Here is a 23,685-nt window from a genome sequence, read left to right as displayed (position 1 = left end):
TCAGCGAATATTTGATTAAGATGAAAGAGTTTAAAGCTTTCAATACAGAGAATATTTCAGATGTTCTCTTACTTAACGTGCACTAAAAAGCATAAAACGTAAGTTTAAACATTCATAACAAGTCACTGAATAACATCTTCAATCACCATAAGGAAGTTTTTAATGTCATGTCATTAATTTGAATGAACACAATACATTTATTGGTTGATAGGGTGTAAGAATGAGATTGATTAAAATTTATCTACTTATATTCATAGACTTACTTCAAAAATATACCGATGCTTAAAAAACCTACTTACTTGGGATCGATTATCAAGAAATAACAGTAACCCATGTGTACATATCACTTTATATACTTCAATATAAAATAATCTACTAAAAATCATAAGATTATGTGAAGTGAACACTACTGTGGTGTGCGCTACTTATGAGGATAGATATTAGTAGTATGTAGCAGGAATCGGAATACTTACCAACAGAAGATTGAAGTCAGGAGAACATGAAGGAAAACAGAGTAATCGGAATAACAACAGAACTGGAAGAATGACGGAGTATTTAATGGACAACTCAAGGAAGATGTGCAAATGATGTATTTAATGTATGATTTTCATATTTTACGAAAGTATTGTGTGATTTTGAATGAAACAACAAGTCAGTTTATCATACCTCAATCTTCGTTCACTACACCGCTAGTTAAGTTCCCAAAAAGGGAAGATTATATATTAGTAGAGTGCCAATAACAAAAATGACAGTTCAGACTTGAAGTTTATACACTTTGTTGTCTTGGTATATTTATCTGAAGTAATCATTTCATTTGGTAGTTTATCATCAACTGCATACAATAATCATTAAACAAAGAAGAATAAAATACTTTACGTGTTAAAATCCTAATTTATTTTTGGAAAATCAGAACCTGAAAAAGAACGTTCAACGATAGAGAATGGACAACATCAAAAATTAGATTTAACTAAGGATTTTTTATAATTTAAAGAGATGAACGATGTGGACTCAGAGAAGAAAAACCGAGATTATTCATAAAGTGAAATTCAGTTGATGTAATTTATTAATTATCTAATTTGATATCAGAAATAAGTAAGTAAAATGTTAAACATGTGTACCTGTGCCATAATTTGACTATATACTCGATATAAAGATTATTAAGTCAAGACGTTTGGGAATTTCAGTATTGAAAAGAAACTGCAGATAATGGCACTTTAGGTCTGTTGAAGCAAGAATTCCACTACAGTTTTACATCTCACAACAAATAGTTATTAACCTGTTATTGACTCAATAGCTTAACCCACAATTATGTAGTTTTTCTGCATACATCCTATTTCTCTACAGATTTCATACTCAAAAGCATTTGTCCCTACATTGATCACCACCCAGTGATTAATCAATTGTAACTACATTGAGTTTAATCTTTACTTTTCTCAAGGAGAAATGAGAATCTTAACCAAACCACACGATCTTATCAATGAGCAGAAATATTATTGCAAAAGCTGAAAAAAGAACATTTGGCATAATGAAGTTTTTATGTATGAATAGAGTTGCATATTTAGACCGCACGTATTTCAAAGGAAGTAAAGAATTCTTGTTTTATAACATTCGATAAGAAAAGCCAATCAAAAATGAATTACAGGAAAATTAAAAAGACGACATATCTCACCCACATAATCCCATATTCGTAATAATTCATTTAAACTAGGTCGAATTGATTGAATTAATTCCTTTTCCAATTCTTCTGTTTCCATTATTATTTATTGCCTGCAATTCAATTACAGGAAAAAAATGAAGAAGTTAAAATGAACAAAAAGGGTGTCTGATTAGAAAAAGTAGTAATTATAATGACTGAAGTCAACGTATGAATAAACTTGAACAACCAATCATTACGCTTGAATAATAAATAGAGGATAAACTATAACCTGAAGATGGTAAAGGCATATGACAGATAAATGTAACACTGTAGAAAACGATTATTAGATGTCAGGTTAAAACATGTTGCTAAACTACCCAATTATATTGAAATGAGAGAGTCTGGATTTCAGGGTTAAAGAGAAAATTAACTGTATTTTAATGACTTGAGCACATTTAAAATATTCAACGCTGATTATTACAGAATAGATATTTATTGTGAAGAAATAATAAATTGGAAAATTATCAGGACACGTCATGGATACGTAATTATTTTTGTCCATGGATCAAGAATTCCTGGGTAATATTTCTACTAAAAAAGGTTTCTGAATTCGTTAAATTCATTCAAATTTCTACGGATTGTTCATTTAGTATTTTAATAGTCGAATTCATGAGTCAACCTAAGCTAGACCACCATTGAAAACCTGGAAGCACTGGATAACCGTTCCGTTCTAGTATGGAACCCCTCAGAAGTGAGCACCTACGATCATTCATGCAGGACTCTAGACCAGGATCTTTGGTCTCACACATGAACGCTTAACCTCTAGACCACTGAAGCGGCATCCAACGGTGTTAATATCTAACTTCAATCAACCCATGATCTTGTGCACCCCTTCATTTGGTATTTGTTTGTATGTTTTTTCAATTTTATAGTATAACAATACTAAATTCATGATTCGGAAAAGAAAGGTGTTATTTTTCAGAATGGAACTGATATTCAAAATGAGAAAATGAACTTTGTAGTCAGATAAATTAGTCTATAAATTGATGGAAAATTTACACAACGAACCTTGTCTTACGGTCTTTTATAGTTTAAGTACTTTCCATATATGTTTGTTCTGTTAAATTTTAATATCAAAGCTAGTGCCTATTACATTGCTGAAATTAGAATAAAACATTTTCTCAGCCAGTTGTTGATCCATGTTCTGGTATTTATTCACGCTTGGCCCCTTTTACATTACTAGTTTACATTTTGTGAGTCACTGTTATCCATTTAAATTTCATTATCAGTTTGAACAATCAACGTGAATGCGCACTGCTGAGGAGTCCCATAATAGGACGAAACGGCCGTCCAGTGCTTCCAGGTTTTCCATGGTGGTCTAGCTTTAACTGACTCGCGCTTTCAACTATGAAAATACTAAATCTCCACAAAAACCCCTTCTGATAATCTACTATTAATTTGCAATATGCATTGTTTTTTATCTGTTGTAATAAAAATAGAATGGTAGGACATTAACTCAATTGTTAAATTTCTTGACTTGCAATCATCGAATCATAGATTTGAACTTTGTTAAACCAAGTGACAAATGGTCGAAATCGCTAGCTCTTTACAACTAGGAAATAGAAAGTCTGATAAATCAGTCTTTACTAAATTAGTTAGTTGTATTATGTAAATGACCAAGTTATTATGAATCATGTTCCCATGTCACTGTATCCCAGTGAATTCAGTACAATCTATGCATCACTGTTTGTGATTAAACAAAGGGTTTTCTTTCTTTATTGATCAATAAACTTAACAAGTGATAAATTTTACTTAAGTGTTTATCTAGAGATTTCATCAAATTGTAGACTGTTATTTTAGGATTGTTTATTCACAGAAATGTTTTTACAACCGTTCAAAATCTACTTGATGGATCAAAGTCGATAAAATCGAAAGAAACACTGGTTATTTAACATTTAAATACAGAACAAAAAACAACTACATAGATACTATGTTATTTTGCGAACCAATTTTATCAGTTGATACACCATAATTTTGCATAGAGCACCAGACAATAGTTTAGTCCTAATTACGAACTCTTCAGTATTGCTTACTACCAACTCAGGAACCCAGGAATTTTAAGTACTAAGACGATTTATTCATTGAATTTATTTAATATGAGATATTTTATGAAACAAAATCATTAGGTATCACAGCTCATAAAGTCCTTCTTATTAGGTTTCTATGGTATGAATCACGCTAACGATGAGAGTAATCGGCTTTTAAGGTGTCATTTAATAAAAGGATCATTTCAAATTGAGATGATATCAGAAGGAAGCTCGAATATAAGAAAGTAGATTATATATTGTAACATAATTATTGTTGTATTCTCAATTATTCATGCAGATATGTTGAACATATTTTAAGTAAACTACAAAGAAAGGGTGAAGTATTACATTTTGCCAAAGTTAATTTTTAGCATATATATACAATTAGTTAAAATGTTTACATTTTTCAGTAATGAGTATTGAACTTGAGTCACAGTAGAAACATTTACACTAGAATCGCATGATATCCACCTGGTGTGTCCTAGACAAAGCGTGATATGAATCTTGGCAAGTGTGGGGTTCAGTAAGGTTGTAAATGTAAGTAGAATAAAGACATCTCCTCAAAAACACACTATACCGATGGAAATAGATTAATTCAATTCTGAAAGTGACATGGGAACAGAAACACCTGAAAAGTCTTCTTTTTTGAATTTGTAATGAGTTATTTTCCGATGTTTAAAACTTACACTATTCAATTAACACTATTCCGCAAACGTTTCAATGTTAAACAAGACGTCGTTGTTACTATCATCAGTATACTAATTAAGCATATGTATTTTACATTAGTAAAGTGTATGGTAAACAAAAAAGAGTTTAATCTATAGATTAGAAACACATGCATTTCTGTCCACATTTTAGCATGGTTGTATACATGCCCAAGATAGTTTGATCCAGCCTCCAACCACATAAATTGAAGTACGCTTTTTATGTTTTTCGTGATATGTCCGCCTATCCAAGTTTCATTTTTCTTCCTAATAGTATCGATCGTAAAATGAGAGTCTTGATCGGTTCACAAAAATCTTAATCATATGGTATATGTTTATCTCAGCTGATGCTACTAACAAAAATACGAGTTAGATCCGAAAAAACCTATGAACACCGAAGTATGTATAAATTATTTGACGAAACTATTTAATATACATACGTAGTAATGTTAGTAATAGGCAAACACTTTATTTTGCCTTACCCTGTTGCAGGACTATTTAGTAACGCAAATTCATGATGCTAATTAAGAATAATTTTGTACAATATGGACGTTGAAAATTATAGTAAAGATTTATATTGATTTTTAATACAGCTTCTATCAAATCAGGCAGACGTACGACGTGCATACATCATATACATTCAAAGCTCAGTTTAATGGTAATTAGTGATGCCTGAGATAAGAAGTGTTACTGTCTTTGATGGTACATGAACGCTCTATTATGATAGTAAATTGCAGCATACTAGCAAGTAATTTGTGCTATATTTGGTAAAGAAATGTTAATTCAAGGAATGGAAGATATGTATTGGAAAGATACACACTGTGATATGCACTATTAATATATTTTAGACTCAACTCTGAAACGAAACAAATGTATTTAGTTTTAAGAACCTTGGTAGTGAGAGTGTAAAGATGTCCAGTGAATTTAAACTACTGGTTAGTTTATCAGCAGTGACACGAGACTAGTGATAAAGTAACGAAATGAAACAAATTTCATTGTTTTCTAAAGCTACTCCATCAACTTGCAAAGTAAGTAATGCTAGTGAGTACTTTGTATAAGCCAAACGGACGTTTGGGAATGCTTCGGTTAATATACTAACTAATCTGTAGGTAAAATTAAGTAAGACTTTCCACCAGTCGACAGACGACTACAAGCTTTACTCTACTTAACACACTTTTGGACGTTACAGAATTACATGAATGTGTTGACCTACGAACACCTAAACAAACGAAGTTAAAATGGATTTAAAACCACTATTGGGATACACTAATTAGGCTCACTTAGAAGATTCTACGAGGCTCGATAAACATATTAAGCCCTAGATTATGGATATTTTGATCGACTTGACAGTGTGATGGTCAGTAATAGGTAACTTAGGCCCTGGGGTGAATGTAGACTGATGCAAGCCTCACACTTCCTATTAGCATGGCGACAGAGGATCTTAACATGATGAAAAACAGAGTGGAAATAATGATGTTAACTGGAGTTGAAAGTAAAATGTAAAATTTATAAATCGAATGGAACGGGTAGAACTGAAGAATGAAGACTATGAAGCGAAATTAAGCTAAAGGTTTAAAGGAAAGTAGCGAATTAATGCAGCTGAGCTTATAAGATTTATTTTGAAATATATTACTTGACTTTTTCAGCCATGCATTATTACGACTTCAAATGCCACAACCAGGAAGTCTACATTTTCCAACACAGCTCAAGTTATCAGTAAACCACTTCATGGACTGGGGGCATATAACTTTTTTAGACACTCTTTGACCTATTCTAGCCTACTTTTATATCACCCGGCATAGGACGATAAGAAGTTGCAGGGCATAATGCATAGCATATGCCCCGATCACATTTTATGATGAAGATTTACATCTTCACATCAATCAATTCGATATTTTTACGCATATCACTATTCTTGTTGTCAATCCTGTTCACTTGGTTGTCCCTATCATATGCAAACAATGATTAGAATATATATATGAACAAATACTTGCAATGTGGGCGTATTTTCAACTTTCCTAGGTTATGTATGTTCCATAGTTGTAAAACTTTAACCCAGTGAAATAGTATGAAGTGATTTCCCCGATATATTGACGATATTTGAAGTTATTAGTTTTAAGTTAATATAAAAATAAAACATCATTATTTATTGTAATAATCGAAACCTTTGTGTATTACACATGTTATAAGTATATTTATTCAGCCAGTGTACCAATAAACACTAATTTTGGAATTTTACTACAGATTTAGTAAGTGGTGTCTAATCATAACGTAAATAAAAGTGTACAGTTTATGTTACTTGGCTTACGTTTCATCTAAATCGACATTATATATATACAGGAGTCATAGATAGACACACGTATAGAGTTAGTGATTAGATAAACAAATAATGTCCATGCAAGTAAGCATTTCAAATATTAGATTAGATAAAATTATATGTAAATATTGATGGACAGGTTTGTCATCATCCCATTAAGTGACTTGCGTTTAATTGATGGATTGAAAAGTAGTCTTTATTAAGAGCTGAAAAAGTATTTGAAACCAGCAAATTGCAAGCAGCTATTTCGTCTATTTACTAATCAATGTTCACCTATCACTACACAGGACAGAACTGGAATCTTCAGCTTTTACGTCAAGCAGTGTCTAATTTAGTAGAAGTTGAATGCAGAACAGCTATTCTTTTATTTTGTTATCAAATACAATATACACATGTAATCTGTCTTAACATCCGGCTTATTAATATTCAACTTTAATATGAACATGTTATCTTTCGAACTTAATAGCCTGCTTTCAATGGAACTGGTCATAAGATTGGAGCAGAAGCATTTACTCGTAATATGTGTCACTACATGTATAAATAGATCTTCATCATGTTGCATTTTTTGAATGTTTGTCTGACTTGGAATAAAATCCTTCTGAAAATTACAAGAAATCTTCAATTCATTAGGTTCGAATTAAAATCTATCAAGTTGGATATACATAATTTATATCTCGTTTGAGTATATTAGTTCTCTCAAGACTGTAGATATGTCTTGCTGAGTGCCAATCAGGAAACATAAATCCAGGGATTACCGCCGACCACCACCAATGAACTAACATTAAATGCTTACTGATAAGTCTTGTTAATTGAACGCTATATTCGGATCCTAAGCTAGTCTCGTAACCGCCAAGCTAAATCTACACAGCGACTTGAACACGAGAGAAAAGGCGCAAAATAGACGAGAAGCACTTTGCTCGAAAGGTTCATTTATTTACAGAAAATATGGGGTTTTATAGTATTTTAGAAGTTCTTGGGTCTTCCTGAAAATTCTGGAATGCCACTAAACATAGTATCAGTGTAGTAATCAGCCAATCAGAAACTCTACATGTGACTTTTCATTTTTACGATGTTTCTAGCAAAACTTCTAGTCAAACGCTGATTGGATAAAATGCTTCGTAATGTTTCCTGAGCTTGTCATGTCTATTGCAAGAAATTTTTAGGATCGCCCCAACACTTACTAGGATTCCAATTCTCAAAATAGGCGCCATTTTCTTTATAGTATTAGGAATGATATTTTTTACTTAATAATGAGACTCTTTCTGGCAGTTGTTCGATTAGTGGTTCAAGAATGGGAGCAACTTCTAGAAGTTTCTTCAAGTTTCTTAGCAGACATAACAAGTATTTTACAAGAATATATATTCACACACCCAAATACTCACCAAAGAAACACTATGAACGCATCAAAAAAAACTTGTTATTTCTACTGAATTACAAACTCATGTTTTTAACTCATTCATTGAAAGGGAACATCATTATTTTAACTAGTCAAACCTCAGAGAAATAGAAAATACGTAAAGATTAAAGAAAGAAGGGGAGAAAACCTCAACAATTAAATCTACTTCTAATGATTTAAGAGTTGTTCATAATCTCTCAGACAGAAATCACTTCACTGTAAAAAGGACTGAATTTCAATCCACATGACAAATCACTTAGAACTCTATAAGTTTCTTTCATTCTCGAACTACTAATCTAACAACTGCCAGAAAGTTTCCTTTATTACAACAAAAAATCTTTAAAACAAGCAAAGATTCCTTCCAATTAATAAGAAACGGCATTTACTAAGGCATGGGAAAAATTGATACTATTATTTTCTTATGAAAAAAAATACATATATACTTAGTGTAATAGGATTAGCACGTACACAATGAGAAAAAACCATAGCAAATCACCTGTATTAATATATCTATATATAAGTTTACCTGAAACTTATTTATTTGCTTGTTAATGGCAATTAATGGTGTTAGTTTATTGCATACTGCACAATTAAGTTCATTTTTATTTTAATTCTAATCAATATATTTTTAAACTATAATATTTTATCTAATCTCTGGTAGTCATTCACACATAGGTTACTATAGTTGCATTAGTTATAGACCTATACCAAATGTTTACAAAACTTTATCAGTTTAATAAATTAGAATCAATTAGTTTTAAACAGCTCGCCAGTATAAGGAGTAATTCATTTTTCATTGTTCAATGTTTGCAAAGACAAAGTTAGATTTCAAATGTAATCTTCCCCAAAATCTGATATCAGTTGAAAATTTATTGGAAACTAGACAGTACTAGGCAGTTGTGTGATTAGAGTTTCGTGCTATTTAGCAATGTGAACCTACAAGGAGTAGAAACCAGGACTGTTAGGTCTCTTGACTAACTTTTAGATCATTGAAGCAAAGAACCTAGTGATTTATATTTCCAACTACAGTGAATTTGTGTTGATAAAAGATCTCGATCTTTAACCTCTCTATTACAGAATCGGACTCCATTCTATCTTCTTTCATTTGGATAATCTGTTTGAATCACTAGCGTATATATTTAAATTATGACGCGAACCTGCGTATACAAATATGCACTTCTTTACTGAGTTACATTGTTGTTATTATCACTTAATTACGAATTGCCTACATATTGATTTCCGTTTTTTTCCTTACTATTGTTAATTTGTTTTAATAGAAGAAAATGTCTAAATATAAACAATAAGTTTTGAATGAATTCGCAAAGAATACTTAGGAATTATTGAACTCTATTGTTAGTCAATATAAATACAAAAAGCAGTCAGTGGAAAATATGTGAATGAACACTCTCAATCGCCCTTTTGCGTGTTCTTACCTTAATAGATATAGTGACTCAGAGGAATTTATTTTGCATTACAACAAAAATAATCAATTATAACCGTTGAAAAATGTGCTCATTTAAGTTATAATTGATGTAATTTGATAAATGTCAGTCAAAATGTTTCTTATTCATGATGAGGTGCCATCTATATATATATATATATATATATATATATATATATATATAGAGAGAGAGAGAGAGAGAGAGAATATGAACAATCACTAACTATAGTTGATTAAACTTTAGAACTTCAAAATTTAGAAATGGATATCATCGTCACTGAGGTTACTCTATAATCAAGTCATTACTTGTTTTAAGACAAACAATATAATGCTATTAACAAGTAGAAACCTCAAAGAGACTTGTCAGTTGTTTTCTCCTGATTACTATAAAAACCCCGTTCATCTCAGCTAAAACTATCATGTACTTGACCATTTGAAGAAATAAAAACAAGCCCCCGAATGCCCTTGTACGGCCGAGAGTGTGGAGAGTCCGCTCTCTCTCGAAATGCTCTCATGTGTCCACGCGTATATAGCCTCTGTCAGAGAAGTCCTACTCATTGTCTTCTCGTGGCGGTGTGTGTTTTTTAAGAAATGGAAAGGATGGAAAGCGAATGTCCGGCGCTTCAACCGGGTTGGTGGACACGGAAAGTTCATCTAGGAGAGTTGGAAAACCCTGATCCCAAATCAATGGTGCACATGGGCTCCAGTATCCTGAAGGAAGAAATGGCGTATGAATCAATCGTTGGTCACCGGCTACCATGGGACTGCATCTCCTCATGATGCTCCACTGCCTTGTGGATCAGACCTTTAGGTTAAAGGCTCCGGGTGTGGACCCCTAAGAAAATCACCTGCTTCAGTTTGGGCACCTGGTCAGTACCAAATAGGACAAAACGCGCATCCTGAATTCCACTGCTAGCCACTATCCATATTTGCTTATAATGCTTGTGAATTAAGGCTACATTGAAGCAATACGCACAGTATGCACATATGGTTGATGAAAGACTGACCAGTTGTAGTCCTAAGCATCAATGGGAAGATTCAAACAAACGATACAAAGTGAATTCAAATAATCACTAGGTCCAAACTTAAACCATTAGTTTTCATTCACGATCTATTCAATATTTTACCAATTGAGTTATGGTTGAACATTAAGTGATAAATCTTTTCATAGCTTAGATTAACTTTTTTTACAATAAACAACAAATCTACATTTCAAATGTAATAATTCATTGGAATTATTATATGATAATGAAATGTATTTGCTCAGTCCACTAAATAGTTTTTTCAAATGCTTTTATTGCCTATTCATCATGTAGTTTTCATAATTAAACTTTCAATGGCTTTAAAATCATAAAATACTTGACAATTGAGAAGTGATATATAATTCGAAATAGTGACATCCTAATTACATAAGACCAAAATACATCAGATTATAACTAAATAACACTTTATATAAGAACTTTCGTCTAAATTAGAACGAATAGTTTCACAGTATTTGAGCGCCAAGTTGATGTAAGATATTAGACAGGAAGAATATATATTTGTAAAATCTCAGTTGAATGAATTTGAAGTAAATCCAACGTTTCGCCTGGTAATCTGATCCAAGCTTTCCCTTGAAAAAGCTTGGACCAGATTGCCAGGTGAAACGTTGGATTTACTTCAAATTCATTCGCTGAGATTTTGCAAATATATCATTCCTCTTTAATAAATAACACCTTATATTGATTTACATTTAAATGAATTTAAAAAATAATGCTATTTTTTATATTATATCCCATAATCTATAATCTCAAGACAAGAAACAATAGCATTTTTATTTTTATTACTTCTCTATAGGAATGAAAGGAAACAAAAAAACAAAAAAAGGAATAAATGATATAGAATTGACCAATCAGAAGATAAACAACAAAATATCCCTAATAGATCGATTATTCATTTCAACTCTCTTTTATAATAACTATTCCAATGATTGAATTTCAAGGTGATTTAAATTAGAATAAGACTGGTGAATTAAAACAATGATTATGAATGGGAATGAAGATAAATATCAATAAAATTCTATTCATATCAGAAGGGGTTGTTGTGGATATTATAGTGAAGACAGTTGAAGACAATAGTGGATGTATCGTTCAATTTCGTGGATTGGTTGAAGTTAGACATTAACACCGTTGGATGCCGACCAGCTCAGTGGTCTAGAGGTTAAGCGCTCACACGCGAGACTGATAGATCCTTGGTGCGAATCTCGCGAGTCGAGATCGTCGATGTGCACTGCTGGGGAGTCCTACAATAGGACGAAACGGCCATCCAGTGCTTCCACGTTTTTCATAGTGGTCTAGCTTCAATTTATTTATGATCTCAACTATTGAAAATTCTATTAGTTAACTAGCAGATCATTATTATTAGACATATTATATAAGTTGTAATTTTATAGATCTATGAATGGCTAATGAATTTTTGTTTTTCATGATATGAATTGAATGCATTTGAAGTCGTGTCAAATGTTTCAAAGCTTTATACTAACCACGAGATTAAAAGTGATCAAATTCATAGTGAATGGTTGATATGGCAAAATTTCATATCAATACCAAGATTTAACTGATGTAAAAAGTCTAATGCTGTTAAGTTCAATAATTTGAAGTGAATTATTAATGGAATGAAAATCGGATGAGCCAAATACGCATTCAATATTTAAATAATCTTGATTTAGCTAGTTTATGTTGTTCAGTATAATGTCAAACAACAGTAGAAGATGAATTAATCTACAGATAATAAATTATTTTTTACATAGTTGAAATCAAGAGTCAATTGAAGCTAGACCACTATGAAAGACGTGGAGGCACTGGAAGGCCGTTTCGTCCTATTGTGAGACTCCTCAGAAGTGTGTGGAATTCGAACCCAGGGCCAATCAGTCTCGCGCGCGAGCTTCAGTTGACTCATGGTTTCAACTATATAAAAAAAATTACTAAAATCTCCACAAAACCCCTTTCTGATAATTATTTATAAATCGGATGTAATGATACATTTAGCTGACAACAGATATCACAAAACTAATTCTGTTGGCTTTTTATCAATTTAATACAGTTATTTCAAGGAGATGTTTTGCTATTCGTAAACTCAAACTTCTACATTTATCTACGTTAGCGAATGTAAATAAATCTCTAGTTTAGTGATTATATAATAAGGTTGACTAAAGACTAGATGAAATTGTACAGTTTGATTGTTATTAATTACTATATCAAAAACTATGTCCTAGTGTCTGGAATGAAAAGAGGATGTAGAAAACTTTATAAATATTATTACTTCAAGAAGTAACTTCTAAGTTAGTTTTACTATAATTAAACAACAAATTTTAAGTTTGTATGTTTGACTTTTAGGCAAACTTTACTGTGATCACTTGTATTGCTCTTTGACTAACCAAACTGTTATAAATAAATGGATAAAGTATACTAACTACTCTTTTATAAGAACATACAAATACCTGAGTGATAAGAATCAACGAAACTTTTAAAACTTCAAAATCATATCAAGGAAAACAACAATAACGGTCCTGACCGTTGCCGCTACCTTGACGTGGTGGTCGGACTTGCCTATCGTGATGAACCAATCGAGCTATACTGGCTGGAACAATTATTCCTCAAGGTCCTACCATGCTAGACAGGTCAGTTGAAGAGCGGTAAGACTAAAAGCATCAAACTCAAGGTCCGAAGGCGAATTCGTACTGCTGACTGTACAGAGGTGTGACGGTAGTAAGGTGTTTCCTTCAGACAACTAGCATAACAGCGATGCTGCCTTCCCACAAGGAGGGGTGGGGTTAGAAAAGGTCGACCCTAAAAATGCACACACCGCCTTATCCTACGGATTTCCGTCTCCGGCGGTAAGGTCCCAACAAGTACGTAGCTAACACAAAAATTACCCACAAAAAAGCCGTGCGTGACCGGCCTCAAGCAGTTGTCCCTTGGGCACTGCGATCACGCTCTCAGGTCATTAAGACTACTTCTAATCCAATTTCCTTTTCAGGTACCTCTAGAAGAACCCTTCCACGGTGTGGGCAACCGATAAGTGATAACTGCCCTCATACCTCTAACAGCACTCATAATCACTGACTGACAATAACGGTACTCTAGCTTACAAAAGTACATTATATTATAAATTTTGCGAAAATTCTAAGTCATTGACAAAGGTTTCATGTTTCCACATTGGTTGAAAAGTTCATACTTTCTTTTCATTTATTTTAGGAAGTGGATCTTCTTTCATGATAAACAATAATATAACATAATCTTTTTTAAACATAATAGCTTAAAGATGGATGATGAATAATTGAGTGACAAACATTTCATGACATAAAATCCGTATTTATTGTAAAAGTCAGAACAATGAACTAAGTATTTCTTATTATAAGGTGGTAGAGTCAGTGCGAATAAACCTTGAAATTAAGTCAAGTTCTTAGGATTAAAATCAATGTCAGATAAGAAAAAAGACACTATATTGCAAAACCGTTTCATGAAATCAAAAAAACTAATTATTTATTAATAATTGGATCCGAGTAGTAAGAGGAACTGGAAGTTCCTGTCTTTTTATGTAATAAGCTTGATAGAATAAAACGGCAGATATACAAAAGTGAAGATATGTTTGGTTATACACCCTGATGTTATCATGTACCTTTATGAATTTTTCTTCTACAAGATATTCGCTAATGTTTAAAAAAAACTGTTGTGCATGAAGCATAGAAGGTCATTGAAAGACACCACCTATAATTCAATTTCCAATAAATGTACTGTTTAGTTAAATAATATGTTAATTACCCACAGAACTGACACATTAGTATGTTTTACAACCAAAAATGTCTTGTACTGAAAGTAATATTTACTTTGCATGCATTTAATTAACATAAAGATTTAACATTCATTTGTTACAGAACAGTGATTTTTAACTCAAAAAATCTACTATTAAATAATAGCGAAAGCTAATTCATGAGCATCAGATATTACTTTTTTTAAATCAGACAAGTTAAATTAAAAGTTCCACTTTAGTGTTAAGGTTTTTAAATCAATCTTATAAAATCAGACAGCTAAATAAATTCGACCAGCTAAATGTCGCCAATTAAACTGTATGAACTTGAACAAACAGAAATCGGTGGAAACTCTTCAGACTATTTATGTATCCAAAGTTGTAAGGATCAGTATCGAACGTAGGATTATACTAGAGTATATACGTATGCATATGAAATTCTCAAATGACTAATTGCATTCTATTAAGTTTGTATTTGGTTAACCAAGTGAAAGTGGTTAGAAGTTTGCGGATCATATTTGAAACCAATTCAATCATTTAAGAAGTGATTGCAAGGACCACATGAATAGTTTGGATACAAATAACCTATTACGCATAATTACAAAAACATCTGGTCTACGATTATGCACTAAACCAAGTTACCATACTTTAATATCTGCACAATAATGCTTATAGCAACTCTCCTACAATCAGTTTCGATTATGGTTAAATTTTGCTAAGCCATTTTATCAACTTACTGAACAGACAATGTTATTCGAACAGTAACAATTCGCATATTTCTTTGTACTATTGTGATCACCATCATATCTGTATAAACATGTACGCTTGATCACATGACAGCCTACGCACATATCTCTCTCTGGCTAAAATGCTAATCGCTTAAATATCTCTTGATGATTTACTCTCTTCCCCATGTATATATGTATTCGAATCCTATTATTAGCCCTTGCCTAACCTGACTTCGCCAAATTGGATTTGACTATAAATTCGCCTCTTTATCTGCTCGCATACACATATTCGCTGGATGTGCTTATAGCCTTGTGATCTGTGCTATCCGCTAATAAACTGTAGTCACCGCTCCTTATTGCCTTCTGATTTCAAACATTGTTAGGATTTATGTAATAACGTTTATCAAGGTAATTGATTAATGAAGCTAAGCCATTAACATAACAACGGTAATAAAAACCGAACATAAAAAGTATGAACAAGAAAAATTAACATGGAGAGTGAACGTATGCAATAACGACAAAACTCAATATTTAGAGGAAAGTGAGGAATAAATGCAGCAAATACCGCTGTTTATACTAAAGCAGCCATCTCTTGTCTTTATAACATCTGTACCACTTCTACTCGTTTTTTATTACATTCGATCCGTATCTTTCTTTGTCAAATTTCTTTGTTTCGAAAGTCTTAGGAGCTGTGGTAAGGTGTCACTTGATGAAATCTTGGAACTTGTGGTGCGAGATAACCATACTGCTAGACAACTTTTAAAGCTTAAACATCTTATCAAATCACAGGTCGTGAGAACGTATAGGAAGGACTATTTTATCTTATAAAAGAAAGTATATGGGTTGATATTAAATAATCGTTTTGATAATTTGGTGGAGTAATTATGTAGATGGATGATAGTGGTATAACACAAACACACAGGATCCGGCAGAGTATATTTCGAGGCGACTGCATAAAAGATTGACAACCATAATTTAAAACAGATATCCTTGTTAGGGATCATAGCTTAATAACTAGTCACAAAATAAAAAGTGTGGTTGCAATCAGATTTTAATTTGACGATAGCAATGAATAAGCAGGGTTTTATCACAGTCATAATAATATGTGTACAATATTTTAACAAACAATCATCGGATATTATAACCTTAATGTAAAGACATTCTTTACAATGACGTATATTACAGTGAAATTCAATGTTATTGATTCTCTTTTTGTTATGAGACAATTTCGGAAAGATATTTACTTGGGAAGACAAGTGACTTTATTTATAAATTTATTAACCAGTCAACTGTATAGATGATAATAGTGCTATCACCATGTGAAGTTTAGTCAGGTCCACTTATACGTGAATCTCGTACAGAAGTTGTTCTTTCACATTTGCGGCACTCCTGAAGTATAAGGTAAGGAATAATAGGAGTGTTGTACACGACATTTAAGGGGGTGTAACACAGTTAAAATAGCTAGAATAAATATTCACCTATTAACCGCAAAAAGATTAGCACAGCTGAGTGTAATAACTGTAGTGAATACGATTTGGAGGACTATTGAGGAGTTTCTAATCGAAAAGTTTGGTTCTTTCATGATTCTGGTCAATATATACATATAACTTTTGTCACAGTTTACATGTAGTTTAATAATGAATATGAAGATGGTATGACTGCATCTTTTGCCTGAAAGTAAGGTAAATTAGAAGCACAGAAAATTATTGATTAACTTAGAAACAACTTTCTTAATGTATTAGTGATGACTCGGTTTTCGTATATCTTGTATCTAGAAGAGGATGGAATCAACTAAAATTATTGTCAGAACAGTACGGAAGTAGCTTTCTTGCTTTATTTTTAAGTGTAATACAAAGCGCTATGAACTTAAGAGGTACTGAATGGAAGTCCGGATATAGCAGAGAAAGATGAGAATGATATCAGATAAACGAGACGATTGACCGAAATCTATACTAGTTTTGCCCATATAAAAGGACCAGACTATGTTTTGGTGTATTACAATCTTTTCCAGTCCATGTTTATTATAAAGAGCTGTATAGTAAACGGAAAAGGAATAAACGATAACTTGCATTCATTTGATTATATAAGTTGGCAAATGTAATAAAAACATATAATCGACCACCCTTTACCAGAAAACGTTTGAACAAACTTCTTCCCATGATAACGGTTTTCGACAGCGATAAAGTCTATCTTATATTAGTATGATGCTCGTGAATTCGGTCCCATCAAAATATCAAAAGACAATACAAACAAACCCCAGATAATCTTATGGAGAGAAGATCTGAAGGTTAAAAATTTAGTTTGTCAGGATCTGAAACTTAAATTTGCGAACAAAGCCTTGGGTGCTACGAACAATTTGAAGAAATTACATTAGACACGAAAGCTTCCAAATCCCATCTTTTGGGGTTTTTCCCAAAGTCCAATGGTCTTCCCTAAAGTTCGAGCAAATATTGTGGAAATCACCAAACGTTTCTACAGTGGCTTCCCTTGAAAGAAAAAAGGGTCCCCAAAATAAGGAGATCAGGTTTTTAGCTCGTGTTACAACTCGAGTTGGTAATATGATAGGAGTGTTTATATATCAACACATATTGACCAATAGACTTACCAAGAAAGAAATTTAATGGCAATCAAAAACAAAAATATTATATTGAAATGAACAAAAAGAATGGTACTTACCTACATACGACGACGAAAGCGCCGAAAAAATCAGACCATACACTGCGCGGCTTTCTGCAACCTGGATATTAGTATATTCAAACAACGGAAAAGTATTTGACTCTACTAAATAAATATCTCTGGCTCTGAATCTCTTTGAAAGAGCTAATGGAAAGTAACATGATAAATATATCAAAATTTAATGTGTTTCCATTAAATTTCACTGAAAGCATATTAAAACGAAACGATCTATTTCTAAATAACAATTTTAATGAAATACAAGGTACCCGAAGACACAATTAGGGCTTTCTATTAAGCGAACAACATCCTTCTAAATGCTTTGGTTCGAATTACGGAAAATATCCATTGAACATCCACACAGAATTGCGTCTGCAGTTTAGGTCATGTTGATTGTGACGCGTCCTATGTTGGAGCTACTATGTGAAATCTCAACTTGTTCCAAGGAATACTTGAATTACACAGAAAGACCTAATAATCATGCAAGACGAAATCTACAACTGAAGTCGCTAATTTTGTCACATGTCATATCCAACACATACTAACTGGTTATTAAGATTTTTATCGACCATAAGGAATGAGAAGTGGCTGAAGCACTTCATATGACCCTGAATCCCCCACATATCAATAGTTAAAAGCCTATTTATTTATCCAATTTCAACCATTTATCTCTGTAACCATATTTAAATGTTTATTTCCCACACAGTAAACATACACACACTTAAGTTTCATATTTTCTCGCTCACTATAAGGCCCTCAGACTCAGTGACATCTCATAGGGAATCGCCTAGATCAAAAATAAATTCTCATTGGAATGTTCAGAGGCAATCTAATTTTTATTGAATCGAATATTTTGTCTTGTTCTTTCATACTACTCAAACTTTATTAATTTGATTCGGTTATATTTTTGCAAAGAAAACGTCGATTAAGAAGGTCAACTAGAGTAGGGATCAGTTACTTACAGATAAATTTTTAAAATAGTCATCAGGCTGTCAATCACCGTCTTAGAGTTGCGAGAATTGAAGTAAGTACTCGATCGTGAACGATTAGTCCCTTTGAAAAATTCGGATTGATATAAAAAAAACTATGATTATCAGAGCCTCGTGTATTATTTTGGCGACACATTTTGAACTGTTTTATCACACACACGCTTGTTAGAGTACAGTTTAGTAAATTAAAGGGTCAACTGTACACGCAAAAGGGTAAGGGGAAACAAAGATTGTAATATAGCACACAATAATAAAGCCATGCTGAATAATAAATCAGTATTACAAGGGAATGTCAGGGATAAATACTAATTGTTTTCGAATATATGAGTGGACGTCCAGTTTTCGAGCGGCCAAAGCTTCAATAAACTTTAACAAGCGTCCTTGCAGAACTACAAAGACTGACTTCAAATCAAGCTCATTGTCGGTCTCCATTGAATTCTTCACAGTGGAGAATCCAGTGATCTCATTTGACCACTGGAACTAATTTGTTTATCGTAATGCTTTGGATATGTACTCAGCTACCCTTAATTACAAATCGTGGTTGCTCCCCTTTCTTTGTAAATTTACGCAACCCTTTTATTAGCTTTTTGAGTAGAAAGCGACATTTCTGTCGATAATAATCTACCTAAATCTTTGCACTACCATTCCCACGCTTTTATGGTCAAGTTTGCCTGATCACATGTTAAAGCCTGATTATATAATTCGGTGATGTTCAGGTCTAGGTCGGTGTTACGAGAGAACTGAAGACATTTGGCTGATTAAAACCTTTTACTGTACAACAATTTTACTGTTTTTCGATGTGTTTGTTTTACTTAACCTTTGGACTTGTTTGTTTATATCATTCTTTTCGGATATTTTGGTTTCTTTTGTCACTGGTTTGGTATTTGGGAGTTTTTGCTCCGGGAACCTACAAAATTGAAGGTTTGTTTTGTAATTGTTATAATTATTGTTGTTAGAACGTCTTTGGTCGATTATTTGTGAATTGAGAATATACTTGGTATTTAATTTGGAGTTTTGGTTCTCTTGCCTACTTGGGTTCGTGATTTGCGAATATCGACGGCCAGTACTTCAATAGTTGGAACGGGCAAGAAGTCATAATTGGACGTAACAGTCGGTATTAGCGCAACTACATATAGTGTTAGAAAAGCAGACCTTATTCAATATTCGGGATTCCCTGCGACACATTAGATATTCTCTTCATCTCTTCTTGTCCTTCTAAATATATTTTGTTCCTAAACATCCAAAGTCTACAATTAAAAACAAAAAACCCTATGTTACAGTTAAACAAATAAATTCTCAATTTTTTTTATTTATAATCTCCACAACATATATATATAACATATAGAAATTTATATTTAAATTATCCTTTGCAATTAATTGTGACTATCATAGCATCATTCTAAATTATTATTATTGCACTGATGTTTACACTAATACCCGGTTTCACTCTGTATACTGTTACATAATTCTACACGTATTTATCCGAGTGCAGTAAAGGTTTATTATCATTACTATTGTTGTTATTATTATTTTTTTTTAATTATTCGTTTATCTCAAAAGTCTATATCCATTACACTATTATGATCATGGTTGGACCCTTTCATTATATGTTCATTTCTTTTCTCTCCTTTTTTTTCCTTCCAAATAAACATTATTCTTAAGATTACGAAGCTTTGGATTAAGACAATAACTTGTGTTACGCTGAATACAACTTATCAGACTCGTTTTATCTTCACTATGTATATACACATCATACATGTTGATTATCTTTTGCACTTAATTGAGACTATCATAACATCACCCAAAACTATGACTGTACACGCACAAACACTTATTCTAACGTCATATCTTACCGTAATAATGAGTTATTTACTTATTAATTTATTCTGTTTTATTTTATTTTCATTACTCGTTTTTCCTATACATACATAGTTGTTTATTCTTGTTCTTCGTTAAGATATTTATGTACTCCGCGACTCCTTTATTTCCATTTCCTCAGTTTCTTCCTCTCCTCCTTCAAAATCAATTCAAAATTCTTGCTAATTACGCAGAACCTGACTTATTATTACTATTCGATTATTAATATTTTATTTTCCTTTTCCTTCCTTTCTCAAACGTGGCATATGTAATGCTAACATTATTGAAAATTGTGTATTATTGCATCTTTGAAGAAACCTGGAATGGTTTCTTCACAGCACTTATGTACCCATAAGGTGTTTGTGAATAATAATAATGATGATTACTTATTCAGTAAAGCTTTATGTCGGAATCACATCACTTCCTATACTGGCTCATCCTATAGTGACAACGACACATATGGTATTTAAAAACCAGTAAAAAACATTCAGGTTCATAGCATATTTAATACATGATGAATAGGCTCATAGAGTTACAGCACCTGGAAGACTGAACCATGCCATCTCGACTAAGTGTTTCCTCGTTGATCTTTATTGGCCTTATCCAAGTATTTGAAAGGTAATCAAATCTTCTCAGCTTTTGTAAATCCGGCTTCAGGGATCTTGTGGTTAGTAACCAACACTACTACACTTCCATTGCTAGGCCAAAAGGTGAGTTACTTGAAGTCACTGACTAATTATTCGCACACTTATACATAAATGCGCTTCCTAAATCCTGTTCGTTCATTCATCCATCTGTATTCGCAATCGCATTGTGTGGTTGATAGTTGTTCACTTATATTGTACAAATGGTGATTATGATCACCACTACATGTTGTCTTCAAAAACACTCTAGTAGGCGTCGAGTCGAGGATGGACTATGATCACCACTACAACTCGATTACGCGCCCAGAAACGACTTGGTCCCTCCGATAACTTGCGAACCAGGAGGCTTTAATTAGTCCAGATAAAGTATATTTATTGGCGACCTCGTGGTATCGATAGAATACCGAGACGTGCCAACGAGTACAGGCGAAATGGCAGAACGTAAGAAAGTTCGAACCAAACAAGGCGGATAGCGGAACAAGAAGTGAGTCTGATACAGTTAAACAAGTACAGTAAAACAGTCGCTGGTAAAATTGGTTACAATAATAATGATTGTTTCTATTATTTTAATCGTGTTCTTATCGAGACAAGCCGGTCACTACAACACCATATACTGTTGGAAATTATTGTTACAATTATTATCAGGACATACGAAATATGGTAAATATCTCGGAGAAAATCCACTACATCACAACACGTTCGGTGATTTTGACGTAATTCTCGAAGATGCATCCCTTCCTGCGTTCGATATCCGATAAAATTATGACTTGCTAGTGTAAATCAAGTATGTTGACTCCCAATTCTCTGTTTTACGGGGTATCTAAAGAACTTTGATAGTGTCCAGGAAAAATAGTCTATTCACTAGTCCTTTAGAATTAAAAAGTTATTTGTAGGTTGCTTTGCCATGAATTTAAGTGAATCCGTTTTGCAAGAGCAGCAGATTTATTTGAACCCACCGTAAAGCGCCTGTCCTGTTCCAACTGGGGACTTTAGAACTAATTTTTTCTCCTCCAAGTTTGTCATTTTGCTAACTCGTAAGATTAAACTTAGGTATCGGTGAAGTTGGATACAAGATATCATCATATCTACTCGTGGACGATCCATAGTCAACTGTGGTTTTGTCTAAGAGTACTATTTGGTCTTTGTAGCTTTCTACGTCCAGGATAGTTTTAGTATATCTTAACCTTTTGTACTACCCGTTGTGATCTGTTAGATCAGTTTTAAAGTTTCTGTTTCTTGTTTTACGATCGTTAACGTTTGCTAGTATCTATCTAAGAACTCACATCTTAGTATGATCATGAAGAACTAGTGTAGGCGACCTGGATGCCTATTTACTGTCACACGTGGTATTCACTATGATAAATGCAACATTTGTATTCACGGAGCGTTCACAGATCTTACAGTAACTGCTCACAACAGACTAAGTCAGATCACAGGTGGGTATGTGGCACATGAAACATGAAAGCTGGAGACTTCCTGAGCAAGAATATCATTTTCTTTACAGGTCCGAGAAAAAAATTGTTAGCAATCATGAAAAAAGGGAGTCCTGAAACGGATAAACAAACAGTGGCACGCAGTGAAGCAAAAAAAGGGTCCTCGACAAAGTTAGCATCGACGGAACACGCATGGACACTAGTTAGAATATGCCGAACCTCGGTACTTCCATAACATTGATGATGTTAGATTCTTGACGAACGTGTGTCTCACAGCACAGGCTCCCTAAATACAACTGTGGTTTCTGAAATTTCTGAAGGCTGCTGGAACCCTGTCAACAGAGTTAAAAAGGATCAAATGTCGCCATCGAAGATGCTGAACAGTCCAGGTCCGATAGGAAAATAAACTGGTGAATTGTCCATGTAGCCTATTATCAGGACTGTTCAACCGATCGGCAAAGAGCACGGGAATCCGAAACGCAAACCAAATGTCAAACAAAGAAGACCCCGTCGTGAACGTACTCGAAGATCTGAGAAAAAATTACGATTCCAGAAGATTCTCCAATAGTTTGGACCTAAAAGAAAGCTCTGATTTTTCTCTTAGTCATCAGAGTTGGATAAGAAGCTCAGACTTCCTGAAATTGTGTCACTGGCAGTTGCACGGCTTACTCAGGGGAAATGCTCTAAGCACCGAAAACATCCAGGGCTCCTTCATGTAACATTCACCAACACTCTTGTCCTTGGGGATGTGTAGTGGCATTGGATCCTAACCACATTCCTCAAAACTAGGAAAATAGACCTTCAACACATAACACTTAGAGCAGGCCAATAATGATGGACGCGTTACCACTCATTCGAAATTCAGTTCATCGGATGGCATGATTCGGCCTTTCAGGCGTGTTCGTACTTATGTAACATAACTTTTATACATATTAAGTATGTTTTTTCTATCTCCAGTCTAAACGTGTTCTCCGTCATCTGTTGGTGATAGT

At 33.3% G+C, this 23,685-nt stretch overlaps 1 protein-coding gene across 1 annotated transcript in view; it reads right to left on the bottom strand.

The window, feature by feature from the left end:
- Smp_177190 (hypothetical protein) overlaps positions 1–17,774 on the bottom strand; it is a gene marked incomplete at its 3' end in the record, with an annotated part of 31,908 nt that extends 14,134 nt beyond the window's left edge. Inside the window, exons 1-2 of the mRNA XM_018799018.1 lie at positions 17,747–17,774; positions 1,670–1,767 (exon numbers count right to left, since the gene is read on the bottom strand). Of these exons, the coding sequence (XP_018650850.1) occupies positions 1,670–1,754 (85 nt within the window). The 5' untranslated portion in view covers positions 1,755–1,767; positions 17,747–17,774. The remainder of the gene's footprint in view (positions 1–1,669; positions 1,768–17,746) is intronic.
- Between the last annotated feature and the right edge of the window lie 5,911 nt (positions 17,775–23,685).

This window comes from Schistosoma mansoni, chromosome 3 (genome assembly GCF_000237925.1).
Source record: "Schistosoma mansoni strain Puerto Rico chromosome 3, complete genome".
Lineage (NCBI taxonomy): Eukaryota > Metazoa > Platyhelminthes > Trematoda > Strigeidida > Schistosomatidae > Schistosoma > Schistosoma mansoni.
The sequence above is the reverse complement of the archived record's forward strand: the minus strand, read 5'-3'. Positions and strand labels throughout refer to the sequence as shown.